General features: G+C 40.9%; 1 protein-coding gene across 1 annotated transcript in view; it reads left to right on the forward strand.

The window, feature by feature from the left end:
- The first annotated feature begins 6,335 nt into the window (after positions 1–6,335).
- LOC112859938 (cytochrome P450 3A12) overlaps positions 6,336–14,645 on the forward strand; it is a 63,732-nt gene continuing 55,422 nt past the window's right edge. The window contains exons 1-4 of the mRNA XM_086691980.1: positions 6,336–6,558; positions 8,430–8,523; positions 10,433–10,485; positions 12,651–12,750. Coding sequence (XP_086548106.1) covers positions 6,488–6,558; positions 8,430–8,523; positions 10,433–10,485; positions 12,651–12,750 — 318 coding nt within the window. The 5' untranslated portion in view covers positions 6,336–6,487. The remainder of the gene's footprint in view (positions 6,559–8,429; positions 8,524–10,432; positions 10,486–12,650; positions 12,751–14,645) is intronic.

The following is a 14,645-nucleotide window of genomic DNA, read 5'->3' on the forward strand; positions in this document are numbered from 1 at the left end:
TGATCCCCTCCCCACAATCCTTCTAGTAACCCTCAGTTTGTTCTCCATATTTATGAGTCTCTTCTGTTTTGTCCCTCTCCCTGTTTTTATATTATTTTTGTTTCCCTGCCCTTATGTTCATCTGTTTTGTCTCTTAAAGTCCTCATATGAGTAAAGTCATATGGTTTTTGTCTTTCTCTGACTAATTTCACTTAGCATAATACCCTCCAGTTCCATTCATGTAGTTGCAAATGGCAAGATTTCATTCTTTTTGATTGCCAAGTAATACTCCTTTGTATATATAGACCACATTTTCTTTATCCATTCATCCATTGATGGACATTTGGGCTCTTTCCATACTTTGGCTATTGTTGACAGTGCTGCTATAAATATGGGGGTGCATGTGTCCCTTCAAAACAGCACACCTGTATCCCATGGATAAACGCCTAGTAGGGCAGTTGCTGGGTCATAGGGTAGTTCTATTTTTAGTTTTTTGAGGAACCCCCATACTGTTTTCCAGAGTGGCTGCACCAGCTTGCATTCCCACCAACAATGCAAAAGAGATCCTCTTTCTCTGCATCCTCCTCAACATCTGTTGTTGCCTGAGTTGTTAATGTTAGCCATTCTGACAGGTATAAAGTGGTATCTCATTGTGGTTTTGATTTGTATTTCCCTGATGATGAGTGATGTGGAGCATTTTTTCATGTGTCGGTTGGCCATCTGGATGTCTTCTTTGGAGAAGTGTCTATTCGTGTCTTTTGCCCATTTCTTCACTGGATTATTTGTTTTTTGGGTGTTGAGTTTGATAAGCTCTTTATAGATTTTGGATACTAACCCTTTATCTGATATGTCATTTGCAAATATCTTCTCCCATTCTGTCAGTTGCTTTTAGTTTTGCTGATTGTTTCCTTCACTGTGCAGAAGCTTTTTATTTTGATGAGGTCCCAGTAGTTCATTTTTGCTTTTGTTTCCCTTGCCTCCGAAGATGTGTTGAGTAAGAAGTTGCTGTGGCCAAGGTCAAAGAGGTTTTTGCCTGCTTTCTCATCGAGGATTTTGATGGCATCCTGTCTTACATTTAGGTCTTTCACCCATTTTGAGTTTATTATTGTATTGTATATGGTGTAAGAAAGTGGTCCAGGTTCATTCTTCTTCATGTCGCTCTCCAGTTTTCCTAGCACTGCTTACTGAAGAGACTGTCTTTATTCCATTGGATATTCTTTCCTGCTTTGTCAGAGATGACTTGGCCATATGTTTGTGGGTCCATTTCTGGGTTCTCTATTCTGTACCATTGATCTGAGTGTCTGTTCTTGTGCTAGTACCATACTGTCTTGATGACTACAGCTTTGTAGTACAGCTTGAAGTCTGGATTGTGATAAAATGCCAGTTGTTTTAAGCAATTGCTTGAGAAGTCAAAGGGATTGCAAGACTGATAGTTATGAACTTTCTGAAGATAAAACCATCAGTCAGTCAATATATAACTCAAAGTAGCCTAGCTTTTAAAACCCCCTAGAAAACTTTTTTTCCCCTTCAACTCATAAAATTGACCCCTTCTCTTTTCTCATAAAACCCCCTTGCTTTCATCCTAAAGTGGGACTATGTTTGGGTTTCTACCTGAATCTGCTTTCCCTAAATTGCAGTTATCTTATCTCAAATAAACCCTGGTTTGCCTTTCACTGTGACTTATTATTTTTAGGTTGGCAGTATATATCATAGGATGTTATTCAGCCATGAAAGGGATGAAGTACTGATACGTGTCTGAGCAGGAAGGAGATTCGAAAACATTATCCTCAGTAAAAGAAGTGCTCAAAAGAAACAGGACCCAATGGAGTCACTCATGTTAAACCCCACCAAGACTTAATACCAAATCCAATTGTAGTTTCTGCCTCTCCCAGGAGTAGAATTTTACACCAGTCGGTCTGGAATTTCCTGATCAGCACTGGTGAGGCCATCTGCCTGATAAAACTTCCTGCCTTCCCTTAAGGGAAGGTAACTTTGCCTAAAATAATACACTATTTTTTAAATGTTTATTTATTTTTGAGAGAGAGAGAGCAAGAGAGAGTGAGTGCACAAGCGGGGAAGGGGCAGAGAGAGAGGGAGACACAGAATCCAAAGCAGGCTCTAGGCTCTGAGCTGTCAGCACAGAGCCTGATGTGGGTCTTGAACCCACGAATCATGAGATCATGACCTGAACCAAAGTTGGAAGCTGAATTGACTGAGCCACCCAGGCGCCCCTAAAATAACACACTCTTAACTTCCTGTCCCACATCCTTCTGTCTGAAAAATCCTTCCATTTCATATAGCTCCTGGAAGTTCACTTCTGTTTATTAAATGGGATGCTGCTGATTTGTGAATTGTTGAATAAAGCCAATTAGATCTTTAAATTTAAGTTAATAGGGGCCACATATTACATGACTCCATTTGTATGAAACCTTTAGTGTGGGCAAATCCGTAAAGACAGAATGTTAGATCCATGGTTGCCAGGGGTGAGGAAAGGAGAAAGTGGGAGAATCTGCTTAATGGGCACAGGATTTTATTTTGGAGTAATAGAAATGCTTTCAGAACTAGATAGAAGTAGTTGTTGCACAGCATTGTGAATGTACTGTTAAAAAAAATGAAATTCAACTGAGTAAATTTGAAAATCTCATTGGCTTTATTAAGCAATTCATGAATCTTCAGGCAACATCCTATCTAGCAAGTAGAGAGATTCTTTGAGGAGTTGTACAACATGGAAGATTTTTATAGGCAGGAGGTGGGCAAGGAAGTTATTAGCAAAAGAAAAGTTTGTTTCAGCAAGGTTATCCAACCTAGGGGAAAGGGCAGGGTCTTATTAGGTAAATTATCTTATCTTCCTCTGGGGATTCTAGAGTGGCCCATGTGACAGATTACCTCACTGGTGCTGACCAGAAGATTCCTGACTGACTGGTTAAGACAACGTTGCTTGGAGAGGTTGAAATTGCAGTTAAGATACATATTAAGCCCTGGTTTGGTGTCTTGGCCTAGCATAAATGATTCCATCTTGGGCTTGTGGTTTTTCCCTTAAGCAGTACTAGTGACATTGAATTGTTCACTTTAAAATGGTTAATTTTACATTATATGACTTCTACTTCAACAAATGTTTTGAAACCAAGAAATTACCCTAACAAGTGTAAGAAAGGTCACTGTGGTGCCTGCCAAGCCCAGTGGCTTTTTCCAGAGGTCCTGGCCAGTCTCCAGCCCCCTGCTGACCAGAGTAGGCCTTAGCCCTGGCCCTGAAAGCAAAGAATGCTTACCTGGGGCTGTGGTGTGATTAATTCCTTATTAGCAGCCATAAAAGTCAGCTTGATTTAGACACTGTACCTTGCAACCAAGAAATGACAAACATACTCAGCAATGATAATGATGGTAAGCTGGCCATTATAACAGGCTGAAATGCCCTCTCTTTTCTTTCTCTGACCAAATACTCCTCTGTCCCTGGTACAACCTGTGCCACCTCCTCTGGGAACCCACTCCCTTCCTGCCCACCCCCTACTCCTGCCCTGCCCCACATCCCACTTGTCTCTGCCTTCCCCAAGCTCCTGATGCCTTCCTTTGGAAGTGTCTGACTACAGTGGAGTACCCCACCTAGGGCCTTTGCGTAAGTGCCCTTTGTAATAGTCTTGTTCACACTTTGCCCCATGGTGTGTCATAGCACTAGGTACAGTGAAGACTGATTCAGACTGATAGAGAGGTCTCCATGGCCCTGAGAATAACCACGTGACCAACCAAAATTGGCTGGAGCTTGAGAGTAGGGTGCACTTGGTGAGGCAGGGTGTCTGGAAAAAATCAGTGGGCTTGGCAGCTACTCATGTATCTTTGGAAATTTCTTGGGACAACAGGCATAAATGTTTGATGAGTGTTTATTTTCTAGGGAGATACGTCATTACTTTCATCTGATTATCAGAGAAGCCTGTGTTCTAACGAAAGATCAAGAACTCCAGCTTGTAAACCTAGATGATCTTGGCCAAATGATTGGCCCTCTCCTCTGGTCCTCTCCTTTCCCCTTTGCCCATTGCTAGTCAGTTCAGGAAGTTTTACAAGGCAGAAAAATATTTAATTTTTTCAGTAATTTTTGAACTGTTAACCATGGGATCCCCAGTCTGGGTTCTTGACAAAAACAAGTACTGATGTTTTTCCCATTAGCAGCAAAAAGTTAATTGATGAGATTTTCTTTATTTAAAAACAGTTACTATTTTTGAAAAGGCTGTATGTGCATAAAGTAAAACATTAAAGTGGTATAAGAGGGAAGTGCTTTTATACTATGAAGAGTGATATTTTCTGTAGGTTTTTTGGGAGATACTTTAATCATGTTAAGAAAGTTCCCTATTAGTACTTTAAAACTTTTTTTATATTATAAATGGGAGTTGAATATTATCAAATACTTTTTCTAAAACTATTTTGATGATAAGACTTTTCTTATTTAATTTGTTAATGTGATAACTGATATTTCTATTTTTCTCTGTTAGCCACCCTTGAGTTCCAGGGTCAAATCCAACTTGGTCACAGTGTATTAAGTTTGCTGACCAAGGGTCAGGCCAGTTAGGAGGTCAACTATTGGGAACAACTGATAGATGACCCATGAGCTGGACCCAGGCAGTTGGAGGCTACTCACCCTCTCCTGTCCTTGGAATGTGTATTTTTCTGTTTTCCCCATTCCCAGAAATAGTCCCAAAGACACAGCCTTGACATAGTGATGTGGTACTGAGTATATCTGGACCATACACATGACTGAACCCATCATAGCTGAGCATGGGTTTTTGAGGCAGATGAAAGAGTATTAGTTTCCACAGAGGTCTGGTTTCCAAGTAAAATAAAAAAAGCTTTGTGTTTAGGTGAAACTTTGTGTTAGGTAAGACTTTGTGTTTATTAGCTTTATCAGGCATCAAGAGCATTAAGTTTTATCAAGCATCTAGAATTAGCAGATGACATGAATCTTTCCTTGTTTGCACATATTCTATGTACCTCTCTGCTGGGGAACATAGAAAGGGACATCCCACCCAACAATATTCTTAGTACCATCTTGACTAGCATCTGTCTTTCCTATTGAGATGAGGCAGAGTCCTGTGACCTGGAAGACAGAGAAGGCAGGTGCTTTCCATGGGTCTCCATGGATTAGGAACAGAATTATAACCAATTTGTTGTGGGTCTCATTATTTCCCGTAGTGACCCTTATCAGGGAAGGGCAGACGTTGATTATCAGTACTGTAGAGTGCAGAAGACTTTTCAGTCTCTCTCTATGTTTGCTTATTTACAATATATTCTTGTGATCAATAAATGTTGGGAAGCTAATTGCAGTCACTGAGTCTCAGTATCTATGAATGCAAACTGGAGATAATAGCATGACCCTTTGGAATGATGCCCAGTGAAGGCACCAAAAGGGGAAAGAAATATTTCAGAATTCCTGGGACTTTCTCTTCTACTTTTCCTGGGGATCATCTTCCAGCTCCCCATGTCTGTCCTGTGTTGGTATTCCAGCTTGGAGCCACTTCTTTCTTAATTACCTTTTTGTAGGGCTCCATTGTGTCAGAGAATCCAGAGGTATGCCACGCAATCAATCCATGGTTTCTCAGGACACGCAGACAAAGAACATGGGTCAGATTGATGTTAATGAGCCAGTGTAATTTCTAGATGCCCTGTTATCGATTTCTCCCATTAGGTATCTAGCATGGTCACCAACGATCTTCCCAGAAAGGATATACTGGAAGCCCAGTAATTTAACCTCTACCAACTCAACTCCATCAACCTTTCTGAATGCCCCCTGAGCATATAGCGCTTTGTTGGAGACTAAGGACATAATTTTTATGACTACTTTGTGCCTGTGAGAAACTTTCTATCTGTAAGGCAAATAGGGGTGGAGACCAATGAGAGGGGTGGAGAGGACAGAGAACAAGAAAAGAACTTGGGCTCATAAGACAGAAATTTCGCAGAGAAGGAAGTGGTTATATCTGTTCAAGGAGATTGGTGAGGAAAAACTCCAAAATAGGGGCTTCTGTCGCAGCTGGATTTGAGGAGGAGTAAGATCCTTCTAGGATACACAGGGGCATTTCTAGGCAGAGGAAACTACATGAGTAAACATGAGTAGACCCAGGTTGTTTGAAGGATTTCAAGTATTTTGGAGTGCAGGCAGCCATGATGACAAGGACAGGTTAGAGACTTAAGAACAGTGACTTTACCTGAGTTTCTCAAACCTTTGAGATTACTGATAACACTGATTAAGTTGTTTATTGATTTCCCGCAGAATATGAACTTAAAGGTCAAACTGGGAGTGTCCATGATGCTTTGCCAACACTCGTGGGTGGGGAGGCACCTTCAGGTGGAGCACAGGTAGCTGTTATACCAGCTGGGGCTCCAGTCCCACCCCCTCTTCAGTATATACATTCCAGCCTCACTGAATCACTGCTGGTGGGAAGGAAAGCTCCACACGCACAGGCCAGCAAAGACTGGCGCACACTGCTGAGAGAGAGTAGAGGAGATTCACAGAGGGAAAGTGGCCATGGACCTGATCCCAAGCTTTTCCATAGAAACCTGGCTTCTTCTGGCTACCAGCCTGGTGCTCCTCTATCTGTGAGTAACTGTTCAGGCCCATCGCCTCTGGAACCTTGCTAATCAGCAACCTCTACCCCTTTTTCTTGTCTGTTCTGTGGATGAAGAGTTAACAAAAGGAAGTTCCTGAAGTGTTGGGTGCTTCACACAAGCTAGAAACACATAAGGGGTTATTATTGATGTCCCTCAGATCTGCAGAAGGAGTACCCCCATGCCCCAACTCCAATTTCTGTAGTTAGGAGGGCTGAGAGATATTATTTGCTCCTGGCGATGATCTTCTGATTCAGCCCCTGTTGGGACCTAGACTCATCAAGCAGAATTCACCAGAGACAGATTAAAATCAATAGGCTCCTGTGCTCGGGGTCCTCATCCCCATCTCAGGATCTGGGGATTCTGGAGGCAGAGGACTGACTTGGGTCTTGTCTCATTATATTCACCTTCCTGCTCTGTGTCCGCTAAGGACACATGTAAAAGAATTGGGCCTGTGTCTCTCAGGTGGCTCCTGCTCCCCTCCCTCCTGCCACCAAGCATCGTGTACACAAGTGCACCCAGACTTCCAGGGTGGCTGGACATGCCTCACCTTCCTCTTCAGAGTGGACTCTTCCCTCTTTTCTGTGCCCCTCTCCTGGCCACTCCCCGACCTTGTGATATGCAGAACTCCTTACCCTAAATGAGTACTTTTAGAGCTGAAGAGACTTGGCAGAAATCTTGAAATTTTATTCATTTCAGGTTTTCCTTCTAGTGTCTGGGAAGGTTAGCATCAGTATAGAGATTTCTTCCTCCCTCGATAAGAAATCTGCCAGCAGGCTGCAAAGACATAGCCCTGAAAGCAAATTTGGATATTAAATATGTTTTTTCCCTCTATGTTACAGTACAGGAGGAAAATCAAAATCATTAGCAGAGGAATTCCTTTCAGTGGTGGGTTTCCCAGTATCCTGGAACAGGTTGGGAAAGGACTTAGTTTCCAACTTCAGTCCCCCTTCTCTGCAGCTCAAGAGAACCAGAATGTCTGACAACAGAGACTTACGTGGAGCTGAAAGCATCCCACTTTTCTATGAAGCCAGTTGAGGCTGGGACACAGTTTTAATTGTACAGAAATAAGAACACTGGTTGCTCCAGGCCTCTATAAAGATAGATTCAAGTAGGATCAGACCCCAGGGGCCCCTGAGTGGCCCCACTGGTTGAGTGTCCAACTATGATTTGCGCTCAGGTCATGATCCCATGGTCATGGGATAGAGTCCTGCATTGGGCTCTGTACCGAGTGTAAGATTCTCTCTCTTTCTCTCCCTCTCTTCCTTGCTCATGCTTTCTCTCTCTCTCAAAAAGAAAAACACAAAACAAAAAAGGACCCCAGACCCCAAATAGCAACAGGGACTACAAGGAGGGAAAAGAAGAAAGGTCTCTGAGCAAACTGTTAAGAACATTTTGATGTTCTTAACCCTCTGTTACTGAGTGGATATAATTAAGCAAACTCTCATCATTGGAGCATAAAAATTTTTTTCTCTTCCTTCCTAGAATGACAATCTCTAAAATCATGGAAGAGTCATTTACTAAATAGGCATGAATGAATTTCCTGGAAGAATTCAGCATGAACTTTTCAGGAGATCTCAAGTATGGAAACATTTTTCAAGTGTTCAGTCTAGGATTGGGACTGTTAAATTTTCAGCTGCTCTTAGCTAATCATCATCATTATTATTACTGTTTGGGGTCTACAGTGGAGAAGGGAAAGGAGATGATGAATGAATGTAACAATTGCCATTGGAATTGACGTTATTATTTCTTCCCTACGTGTTACCTCCTCTCTTACCTGTTCTGGTTCTGCGTCAGTGATGGGCCAGTCCCCGCACCTCTTCCACCATCCCTGTGACCAGGCTTTCTCTTTAACTTTATAGATATGGGACCCACACACATGGACTTTTTAAGAAGCTGGGAATTCCTGGGCCAAAACCTCTGCCTTTTTTGGGAACTGCTCTGGGGTACCGTCAGGTGGGTGTTGTTTGAGCTCCCAGCTCCCTCTTTTGCTTCTTATGGTTGCAAATTCCAGCTTAGTTCCATATTAAAAATACTCCTCAGCAGGAAGTTCTTAGGTTTCAGCAGGAAGTTCTTAGGTTTCAGACTTTCCAGAAATGGTGTCATAGTCTCCACCCAGCGTATGGCCAGGTGCACCCCAGGGCTCTCTCTTGTCTGTTCTTAGGAGCCTCAGGTTTCCCCTGCGCTGGCAGTCCAGATCTCTGGCTGATGCAGCACAGGACTTGCTGTTCCAACTTGGAGCGTCGTGAAGAATTCTTTGGCAGGTGCAGGTTCCCATGAAGGCATAATTGTACTTGTTATTAGTTGAAAAGTGTCAAGGGGTTCCCTGGTGGTGGCTCATTAGGCTCTGTATGCTAGAGTCAGACTTTCCTGTTCATAGCATGAGCTCTGAGTAGCCTTTTGGTTTTCCTGGATGGCTCTGGAACTTCAGTTTATGGGCAGCTCCAGATTCACCTTTGGGGAGTTTGCACATACTTGAATTCTCCTAAGAATTGCCAATCCCCTGCAGTTATTTTAATAACTCTAACCCATCCTTTGCTAATGGTGACAGCTTTTGGGATTTGAGTGGTTGAACCAGAATTTTCTGTTTTACTTCTCTGCCTTCAAAGGAGACACCCTATGGGTGAGTCTGAGCAGGGAGGGGGTCTAACTGAGGCAAGACGTTGCTTGTCTATTGACTTCAGATTTTAACCTCCAAATGAATTGCATCTGTGTGGGTGTGGGTGTGGGTGTTTTATTTTTCACACAAAGGTAGAACCACTCATACAAAATCACTAGAAAAGAGTTGTTTTGACAAAACTATTAAAGATTTAAAGTAACTGAATGGAATGTACTAGCAGACACACAGACTGAATGTTGAGGAGCCATATGGTTAATCCAGCTCTGATGCCTCATCCCAGGCCTGGCTCCTGAACAGAAGGTAGAAGCTCATGTCCAGAAGACAAGTAGGCAGAGTCTATATTACACACTGCTCTCTGCCTCAGAGTTCCTTTCCCACAGACCTGAGGCTCGTTCCTCAGATTCCACTTCTCCTGGCCTTCAGTGCCCAGTTATCGTTAAGAACTTCCTGGACTTTTTCCTCTCTGAAAAAGCAATAATCTCCTTTCCACTTTTCCCAAATCAACTCCTTAGTACATGAACCCACATTTTGGACCCTGTTTTGCATAGTTAAAACATCAAAATTACTGCTGAAACATAGAGACAGGAAGTTTTGTTGTTTCCTGATTTTGAAGTGACGTAAGTGAAAACTCAGAGCAAGCGTTTTAATTTGCACCATCTTTTGTGGATTGGTGGCACTGTCCCCTCTTTTCTGTGTGAGAACTGGAAGTGAGCCCACTTTGTCATTCCTCCATTCATCTCTCACTTTCTCACTCAACAAACATGTGTTAGACTTCATGTAGATCTGCTAGACTGAAAGAGGGCACAGGTGTCTTAATTTCCTAAATCTTCTGGAAATCTAGTAAGGCTCATGAGATCAATGAACAAGGGGCCATGCTGACTTTCCCTCAGCTTCCATTTCCTCACATGTCCCTGAAGGTAATAATTCAGATGGCTATGACATTTAGAGACACCCATGCACAAGCCAAACATGTCAGAAAGACAGAGGTTACAGGGTCTTCATAGATGGGCTAAGATGTTCAGTATCTACAGTACTAGCAGACAACTCAAGAGAGACTTGAACTTCTCCATTTCATATCTGCTGTTTTCTCCTTTCCCATAAGATGCCTGTGAATAAGAGCTTCCCTCTATCTGCCAATGAGAGGTAGTAAGCCACATTTCATGTGATCTGAATTGTTTTTGTGTCCTTTAGAGGTAAGGCTCAGTACATTTAGTTTGTTTTAATATGTTTTGTTTCTCCTTGCAGGGTTTTTGTGAATTTGATGAGAAATGTTTTAGAACGTATGGAAGAATGTGGGGGTGAGTAATCTGGAAACTTCCAGTGGATAGGCTTGTTATGATGAGGCCCTCACAGTGTAGACAGCCTCAGTCGAGAGCCCCTTGGGATGAAGCCCTCTAATTAAAACTCCTGAAACCTCCCTTTCCCAGGATTGCATGTGTGACAAGGTGGACAAGTCCAAATATGAATCGGGTCTGGAGAGCTGCAGGATATCCTTTATATTTTGGATTAATATGTGCTTTTGATAGAAGGGCTTTTGTAAACAGAATGGAAAACCATTTCTGCTCAGCTCTTTTCTTACTCTGTCTGCAAGTGTGTAGTTTGTTTTGTTTTGCATTTTAGTACTAAGCCAAGACTTTCTGATAGAACTATAGTCAAGTATTTCTTTTTCCAATTCTATAGACTGGAAGAGATGTAGGAAATTTCTAAAGCACAGTATTTCCCTGGTGGGCTGATGTACTTGGGATTTTGTAGTATGGCCTCAGCGGCTTGCAGTGGATGCTTCCAATGAGGTTGGCTAGAGGTTTGCTGAAGCAGTGTGAGAGGTATAGTGTGGTGCTGGGCCGCTCACAGCCAGTGTTGTACCTCTTTATCTTCTCCGGTCAAGTCCTCAGAATCCATAGGGCTCTGCTGAGTTGGTGTGGCCCATAAGCAACATGAAGGAATAGAGAGAACACAGATCTCTGGATTGCCACTGGTTTATTTTCAGTGTCCCTCCTACATTCAGTACTGGTCAGCTCTGGCTAGAGTCAGTAAATGGTTCTCATGCTTGGCTATGGATAAGGATCACCTAGGAGGGCTTGCTAAAAATGCATATTCTTGGTTTCCATCCTCCATTAACACAGAATTTGGAGGATGTGGGGTGGGGTGCAAGAATCCGAATTTAACTGGTAGTAGAAGTCGTATTAGGGCTGTGAGATCATGAAAAGAGAGGGTAACTCCAAACCACTGTCCCTTGTCCACGCTTGTCTTGTTTTAACAAACAAAGATGTAGGAAATCACCCAAAAAAGATGATCAGGTTGATGGGAGAGCTGACCTAAGTGCCACTTCAGTAACTACTATCACTGCTTCAACACTAAATATACTTGATTTGCACTGAAACCTTCTGAGTTTTAGAATACTTTTTGCAGACGGGGAGCATTTAGTGCAGTGGTTCTCCTCCATTTTTATATCTGATCACAAAGCATTTGAAGTTCCTCTGTGACATCAAAGGAAGAATAGGGGACTTATGGAATATCTTCCATTTTGTTCTAACAAATGCAAATGATTTGTAGTAGAAAACACGATGCCAGAGAATGCTGTAATTAAGTGTAATCTAAAACTCATGCCAGTGGCTGGTTCCCATTAATGGGTCATATGGACAGTCAGGAGGTCAGGATCACATATAAGGAGTCAGCTTTGTGTGATACATGTGTCACAAGTGGACTTGCCCTGCTACTAAGGGTTGTCACCTATATGGAGCCCAAGGGATTCACACTTGGGACCCACCTATAAAAATAAATATAAGTAATAAAGGAAAATATATCTAAAATGAATTTACATGTTGCTTGTGTTTCTTTATCCTCTTTGTTTTTTGTTTCAAATTTTTCTGAGTTAATGCTACCAAGGATTTCTCTTTAATATTTAAATAATATTTCCTTTAAAATGTAACTAGGAAGCATATTTTAGAAAATAGAGCAAAGAAGTAATTCATAATTTTGCCATCCCTTTTTGAGCATTCCAAGTCTCTTCATATGCAGACATATCTTACATATTTGTGATCATTGTGTCTACAATTTTCATCTAATATTATGTCATGTTCATTTCATGTATTGATATATCTTCAAAATTATAATTTTTAGTGACTGAGTGGGTGGATTCTCCTTCATTATTTTTTCGTTCTTAGATAATTTACTTGCCCCCAGTTATTTACTAACCTAACTTCTTCTTTGATAATATATATAAAATATTTGAAATGTTTGAAGTACTTCTAAAATATTTGAAATAGTTTTACCATACAAAAAATTATAGGGAATAGTCCCAGAAATACCCATGTAAACACATGGACTTAATAAAGGTTCTAATGTTATTTCTGACTGTGGAATGGGTTAGGTAACATCAGGTTAAAAGTCTGGACTTCCAAGAGTGGCTGCCACTGCAGAAACTGGCACGTTAAATTTAATCAGCTCTGTTTCCCTGACATAGGTTTTATGATGGGCGACAGCCAGTGTTGGCGATCACAGATCCGGACATGATCAAAACAGTACTAGTGAAAGAATGCTATTCTGTCTTCACAAACCGGCGGGTAGGCATGGATTTATTTTAAATTTACATAGTTATTTATAAAACTTTTATTTCGAAATAATAATGGATTTACTGGAAATTGTCCCAGGACATGTCATGTCATGTGGCCTTCAAGCTGTTTTCTCTAAGACAGTATCTTAACTATATAGGACAGTATCAAAGCAGAATTTGTCATTGGTTCTAGCCACAGAGCTTATTCAGATTCCAGCAGTTTTATGTTTACCCATTTGTGTGTGTGTGTGTGTTGCTGTCTGAACATTTATCTTACTTGTAGATTAGTGTATCTACCACCACAATCATGTTACAGAGCTGTTCCATCACCAAAAGTCTCCCTCTTACTATTCTTTTGTAGGCACGGTGTGTAGCTTGTCTATTCGTTGTATCAGGGTCTTCAGCAGAGCAAACATTATTTTTTATTTTCATAAGGCCAGTTTATTCGTTTTTTCCTTTTATGGGTTATGACTTTGGCATCAAGTTTGAAAACTCTTCACCTAGCCCTAAGTCGCAAAGATTTTCTCCAAGTATTTAGTTTTATGTTTTACATTTAAGTATATAGTTTTGTATAGTTTTGTGTTTTACATTTAAGTCTGTGATCTGTTTTGTGTTAATTTTAGTGTTAATTGTGAGGTGTGAAGTTTAGGTCAAAGATCTTTGTTTTTAGCCCTTGAATGTCTAATGGCTCCAGCACCAGTGTGAAAAGGCTGTACTTCCTGCACTGAATTGCTTTTGTACCAATATCAAAATTCAGTGGTGCCTCTGTGTGTGTGTGTGTGTGTGTGTGTGTGTGTGTGTGTGTGTGTGTGTGTGTGTGTTTCTCATTCCCAGTTCTGTTCTTTGATCCTTGTATCTATCCCTGCACTGGTGCCAGGCTGTCCTGATTACTGTAGCCATATAGTACCTCTAAACATATGTCCAGTGATTCCTCCCATTTTATTTTTGTTAGAATTGTGTTAGTTATTCCAGTGCCTTTGCCTTACAGTACAAACTTATAACTAGCTTATCTATGTTTATATAATATTTTCCAAGGCTTTGGAAGACATGATTTAATCCTATCAATCAATTTGTGGAAAATCTGTATCTTTACCTCGTCATGTCTCTCAATGTATGAACACAGTATGTGTTTATTTAGGTTTTCTCTTATTCTTTTCACCAACATTTTGCCCTCTGCATAGAGATCTCATACGTTTTGTTAAATGTGCACCTAAAGTATTTTGCCTTCTTTGAGTGTTTATAATTGTTGTGTTTTAATGGGTTTTGACATATTCTTGTTATTATATAGAAATGTGATTGGTTTTTGTGTTGATTTTGTTTCCTACAGCCTAGCTTAGTTCATTTATTTGATGCAGTGGTCTTTTTTTCCTAAAGTTTATTTATTTTGAGAGAGATAGAGAGAATCCCAAGCAGGCTCTGCAATCTCAGCCCAGAGCCCAATGTGGGGCTCCAGTTCATGAACTGTGAGATCATGACCTGAGCCAAAATCCAGATCTGGACACTTAACCAACTGAACTACCCAGGTACCTTGAGGGCTCTTTTTTTTATATTCCTCAATATTTTCTACATTGACAATTATGTCACTTGAAAAAAGGACACTCTGATGTTTATTTTTCCAATCTGTATGCCTTTTATTTCCTTGCTTTGTCTTATTGCATTAGCTAGGATTTCTACTACAATGTTGAATAAGAGTGGTGAGAGTGAACATTTTTGCCTTGTTCCTGATGTTAGGAGGAAATATTCAGTCTTTTTCCACTTAAAAATTCAGATATATATATTTACAATGAAACTGTATATGTTTGTGATGTTTTGATTTATGTATTATTATGAAATGAGTGTGACAAGTGAATTAATGTAACCATCACCACCCAGAGTTATTTTGTGTGTGTGTTAAGAACATGGAAG

Source organism: Puma concolor, chromosome E3, assembly GCF_028749965.1.
Source record: "Puma concolor isolate L17-30 chromosome E3, mPumCon1.1.hap2, whole genome shotgun sequence".
Classification (NCBI taxonomy): domain Eukaryota; kingdom Metazoa; phylum Chordata; class Mammalia; order Carnivora; family Felidae; genus Puma; species Puma concolor.